This window comes from Antennarius striatus, chromosome 12, assembly GCF_040054535.1.
Source record: "Antennarius striatus isolate MH-2024 chromosome 12, ASM4005453v1, whole genome shotgun sequence".
NCBI classification, from domain to species: Eukaryota; Metazoa; Chordata; class Actinopteri; order Lophiiformes; family Antennariidae; genus Antennarius; species Antennarius striatus.
Window position 1 is genome coordinate 20,198,603 of NC_090787.1, and position 5,606 is coordinate 20,204,208.

Consider the following 5,606-nt stretch of genomic DNA (forward strand, 5'->3'; position numbering starts at 1 on the left):
GAAATATGTATTGGGAATATTTATTGACCCGAAAAAAATCTTTTGATATCATTAATCATGACATGTTGTTTAAAAAACTTAACAGTTTTGGTATAAGGGGGTGGCATTAAGTTGGCTGAAGAGTTACATGCAACACAGACATGCAGTTTGTACAGATAGGTGACTACAAATCAACCTGGGCTGATATTACCTGTGGAGTCCAACAGGGGTCAGTATTACGCCAATACTATTCATTATTTCTATCAATGATATTTGTAATGTGTCAAATATGTTGAAATTTATTTTATTTGCCGATGACACAAATGCAATTTGTTCATGTTCCTGCCTCTTCTGGAAGAAAGTATTCTTTACAGCCATTTCCATCTTTTTTGCAAAGTCAACCACCATCTGTCCTCCTTTATTCCTCTCCTGGATACCAAACCTGCCCATCACCTCCCCATCACCTCTGTTACCTGCACCAACATGTCCATTGAAGTCTGCTCCAATGACAACTCTCTCACTTCTAGGTCTGCTCTGCATCACTTCATCAAAGTCCAACCAGAATTTCTCCTTCTCCTCCAGCTCACATCCTACCTGTGGAGCATACCCGCTAACAACATTGAACATCACACCTTCTATTTCTATCTTCAGACTCATCGCTCTATCTGACACTCTTTTTACCTCCAGGACATTCCTAACAAACTCCTCCTTCAAGATAACTCCTACTCCATTTCTCCTCCCATCTACACCATGATAGAACAACTTGAACCCTGCTCCTAAACTTCTAGCCTTGCTACCTTTCTGTTAGAATAATGTATATAAATGATCTCATATTTACTCTTTTTATATTCCTTTATTCTTTGTAACATGGCCATGTTAATGTTCATATCTGTATGAAGTGTATTGCTATGTTTTAAGTTCTTTTCTAGGCAGACGAAATCAGCAGGGGGACCACCAGAGTGTTGGTGGGAGCCATTTGAGCAGGATGCGACCTCTGAATGACAATAAGAATGACAATGGTTGTTATCTTCAAAGGAGAGGATGCCCTAAAACAGATTAGAATGACTGTGTCACTTTTTTATTGCATCTTGCCAGATGTTGTTTTACTGTCGTCTTTCTGCCCCCCACCCCTAGAAAAAATAAATGTAAACAGGGACTGCCCTAAATAAAAAGAGGGTTCGGCAGAGAAATCCTTAGAGCGGATAGACGTTTGTATCGAGCACACCTCTGTCCGTTCTCCTCGCGAGTAAAAATTATAAACTGTTGTCTTCTCCTTTTTGTCTGTGTTTTAAATGTTTTAGGTTGCATGAACCTGACACTTTCCACCTGGTCTCCTGGACACAGTGTGTCTACCTTCCTCCTCTGCATCATGTCAATCAACTCTCTACCTTTTCCTGTCATAGTTCCAACATTCAACGTCCCTACTCTCAGTCCTATACTCTCAGCGTTCCTCTTCTCTCTCTTCCTATGAACACACTTTCCTTACCTCCTTCTTAGACCAACAGTAGTCCAATTTCCACCGGCACCCTGTAGGTCAACAGCACCGATGGCGGTCGTTGTTAACCCCCGGGTTAATTAATAACGACCAATCTGGTATGGAAGTCAGAGGTTTGATTCGAATGTTTGATTTGGCAAAAGTTTTACGTCGGATGCCCTTGCTGACGCAACCCTCTGTATTTATCTGTCACAATAAGACACTGGCTTGTGCCTATTGCAGTATACTGTATATATATATATATATATATATATATATATACACACACACACACTGTATATATATATATTATATATATACTAGCTGTGCATATATGGTCCAGTGTGCCTAATAGTGCAGAAAATATTATATTCTTGAAAATACCAGGGAAAAAGTACTGCAGACCAAACACAGCAATAGGAGAAAAGTAATTTTATGTAGAAATGATAGGACTCGCTACAGAAATGTCTGATTTTATATCAGTGGAAATTTCAGTCAATGTTACTTCACTTGAACTGTCATCCACCGGGTAAGCACATGTCATGAATGGACACGTTACAGGTCTGAAAGTGTTTGACAGCGACAGGATGATCTCAGCCGGTGCTCTGTTGCCGTATAGAACGAGGTCATCTTTCATCATATCCCGTACTTCTCTTTCAGCTGCTCAACTAAAGTGACATACTCGTTCATGGCATCCTCTTTACTTTTTCCTGATGGGAACAAAAAGAATTCCAATGAAGTGAAGAACATGAATTCCAACATTAATTTAACCAATGATGTCCTCTTTAATGCATGCCATGTGAAAAAAATTAGTAACCCACTGATTTGTTAATTGGCACTACACAGAGTGAGGGCAAAATGAGTATGCAGTGCAATTCTGTTAAGTCCAGTAGATTCATAATGATGAAGACAGTGAGCCTCTAAAATATGACAGACATTAAGATCTACCTTTTTGTCCGGCCCAGGAATCCCATTTAGCTTTTCCAGTGAAATCAAGCATCCCTGGACGACCTTCAAACAGAAGAAAGACAAGATCAGATATATACTGTATGTAAACTACTGCAATGAAGGAATGTTTCACTTAAGGTGAAAAAGTCTCCTATGTAAGTACAAGAAAAGGGATCAAGAGGCTGGCCTTCTCCTCTAGACACTTTAAATACAGAATTCTGGATCATAATTATCTTGATAGATTTGAAACACTGCTACTGTAAGCGGTCAAAGTGGGGAAATCCTGAAGCCTGGAATAACTGCAAGCCAGACAAGGCCCATAAAATATATAGAGTCAATTAATATGCCACCCTAAATCATAACCTTCATCCTTAAGAGTGGAAAATTTGAATCAAATCACTCACTCAAGGCATTTAAAGCAATACCTGATAGATCTAGACAAGGACGACAAAAAGCCCAAGTGTTTTGAACCAGGCTGTCCATTACACAAAATAGCAAATATAAGATGAATATATATTAATTGATGATATTTTGTTTTACATTAATGTTCAGAGAGGAGTCTGTGTTAGATCTGTGTGTCTGGTGTTCTGGTGTAGCTGGGAATTTGATGTACAGATCACGTGTTAACCACTCTAGCAAGGGAATCCTTGTTCCTTTCAAAATGAGGACATATGGATTCAGATCCCCTCCGTGCTGTTGTTGTCATTTTTGTCATCAGTGTTGTTACATATATGTTATATTTTTTTGGTGGCACCATTATGCTTTAAACTTTGGTTTGTCTTCTGCAATACACTGTGCACACTGTGACACACAGACGACCAATTTTAACGGCTGAAAACTGCTGTTTGTCCTTGGGCGGGCGGATGTAGCTGATAAGAAAGAACGAACACACCAATCAATGTGCACTTTGACCTCTGATTGTGAGTTCTAAATTTACATCATAACTCTGGACTCGTGTCAATTTACAACAGAACATGGGCAGTGGTGATTTTTTTATGAGGAAGTAAGTTTGCGCATACAAGATAGGTGATAGGTGTTTGTTTTTGGTGCAGCAAACACACATTCAAGAACAAATAATGTAAGTACTGTGTTATATAAAATAATATATAGATTAAAGATAGGAAAATATTCATACTGGGGAAATTTTCAAATAGATAAGCAGGGTGCATACACACACACACACACACACACACACACACACACACACACACACACACACACACACACACACACACACACACACACACCAACAGTGAAAGGTTAATACTTATTCACAATACAGCCGATGGTAATGAAACGCTTGAAAGTCTCAGCATGTGCATTGTCTCACTTGTGTTGACGTCACCCACGGTGGCCTGCTTGTACAGAGCATAGACCACCAGCATGTCTTGATCAGTGGGCTTCGTCTTCAGCACCTTCACCTCTTCTGCTGCTTTAAGAAATTTGTCCTGAGAAAGAGAGGACAACTGAATGCAAACACAGGAGGGACTGCCAAGTAGACATCAGCCATGAAGCTTTGAAAGCTGAAGCTCAGACAAGCATCTGCTGGTGACAACACAGCAAACATTAGAAGAAGTGAAGAAGGTCTTCAAAACTGCAGAAAAGTTGTGGAAACAGATCTTCTCTACTAAATTTAGTCTAAATAAATAGTAATTAATTAAATAGAGGTAATCACATAAAATCAACACAACAATTTATTCCAGGGCATTTACAATCTGCTAAATGCTTACAATATGTTATATAAACCAGAATAATGATCTATAGCATTTCTACAGACCTCTTTGTCATGCAATAAAATACAAATTAATCGTTTAAAAAATGTTTACAATGTGATTTTGGTTTTTTTTTTTGTACATACATTAACAAAATAAAGTGAGCTATGTGCAGTGTGGGCACAAAGGTGCATTTGGTTGGAGAAAGAAAATTTGCAAGTTGTTATTGTATGAGAGAGTTGTCTGTTAGAGTAGTCGTTACACAAGGTTATTGCTTTAAACTACATCTATTACAAAGGACTACCCAAATGTCATTTAATTCAATTTAAATAATCAAATCATCACATCTCCACAGCATTCCTTCACCGATAATGTGGTTTAATGCCGACACCAACTACATTGAAGGGAAAGTTAGACATAAGTATTCAGTTGTCAAGAATTAACAATAGAATTAATACTAGCAATATCCTATAATCAATACTAGATAGAAGAACAAGTGAGAGGAACAGTGAGACATGGTTGTCATGTATTTAATACATAACCGCGCTCCTCCACGGATCGGTTTGCTCGGTGAGATCCGCTGAAGCCATGAGCTTCTGACTTGACCTCGCATGTAGGATGAGATGAAGAGACGACTTCCGGGTGTCTTTCTGAATCTATCGGATCCAGAGATGACTTCCGGGTGTCTCCCCGTCTGCAAAAGATGCACACGCACCTGTAAATCAGCCATAGTTGGTGGCGGTTCCGGAAGACTGTCGGACCTCTCGGTAGACGGTGGAGGAGTCAAGTTTACTGTCCCTGCTGACAGAAGACGAGTGGGAGCGGCGCGCTGCAGGCGCAGTTTTGTGACGTCATGAAAAAGCGACTTGGTTGCTGTGATTGAATGTCTGTGGACACACCGCACCGATGAGGCTTGATGTTTATACAGTAGCGATATCTCGCGCATACGCGCATCAAAGTGCACAGCTTCACTTCATCGCGGATTTTTAAGTAGATAGTCACATGATACCTTACTAGTATTCTATTGGCTGACGGCATTCGGAACACAGCGCACTTCCGTGATAGAGATCTAAAATGAGTCGGAAATGCACACAGAGGGCACAAGAGATAAATGGATGTACAAATTGCGTTAAAGATATTTATTTATCTTTAATGCAATTTAACAGTACAGACAACCTGAAAATTGAGAGAATGTCACAAAGGACAAGAACCATGAAAAAATTCAGAAGAAAAATGTGAATAATATTATCCGTACAGTTTAAAATATCAGTTAAACAAACAATACAGTGAAAGTTTTGGTAATGTTCCCACCTGGTTCCAAACCTGTGACCTTGTTAGGCAAACGTGGTAATCACTACACTACGGAAACACTTGTGGAAATAGGTCCAAAGTATTTCAATCAGTCTCATGTTTAATATGTATTGATCCTCCATTATTTACAGCGTGCTCACAGTTTCCGTAGTGCAGTGGTTATCACGTGTCTGATTTACTGG

The 5,606-nt window shown here is 39.4% G+C and overlaps 1 protein-coding gene across 1 annotated transcript; it reads right to left on the reverse strand.

The window, feature by feature from the left end:
- Positions 1–1,870: 1,870 nt before the first annotated feature.
- On the reverse strand, positions 1,871–5,084 carry LOC137605035 (acyl-CoA-binding protein-like). The gene is made up of 4 exons (XM_068329369.1): positions 4,829–5,084; positions 3,732–3,849; positions 2,402–2,464; positions 1,871–2,163 (listed from the first exon to the last, which is right to left on the reverse strand). The coding sequence occupies exons 1-4, from the start codon at positions 5,057–5,059 to the stop codon at positions 2,090–2,092; spliced, it is 486 nt and encodes a 161-aa protein (XP_068185470.1). The 5' UTR covers positions 5,060–5,084; the 3' UTR covers positions 1,871–2,089.
- Positions 5,085–5,606: the final 522 nt, after the last annotated feature.

Coding starts and splice junctions, on each gene's coding strand:
- LOC137605035 (XM_068329369.1), bottom strand. CDS start 5,059: ATGCGCGAGATATCGCTACTGTATAAACATCAAGCCTCATCGGTGCGG. Junction 3,850..4,828: donor CAACTATGGCTGATTTACAG/GTGCGTGTGCAT, acceptor TCTCTTTCTCAG/GACAAATTTCTTAAAGCAGC. Junction 2,164..2,401: donor TTCCTGGGCCGGACAAAAAG/GTAGATCTTAAT, acceptor TGTTCCCATCAG/GAAAAAGTAAAGAGGATGCC.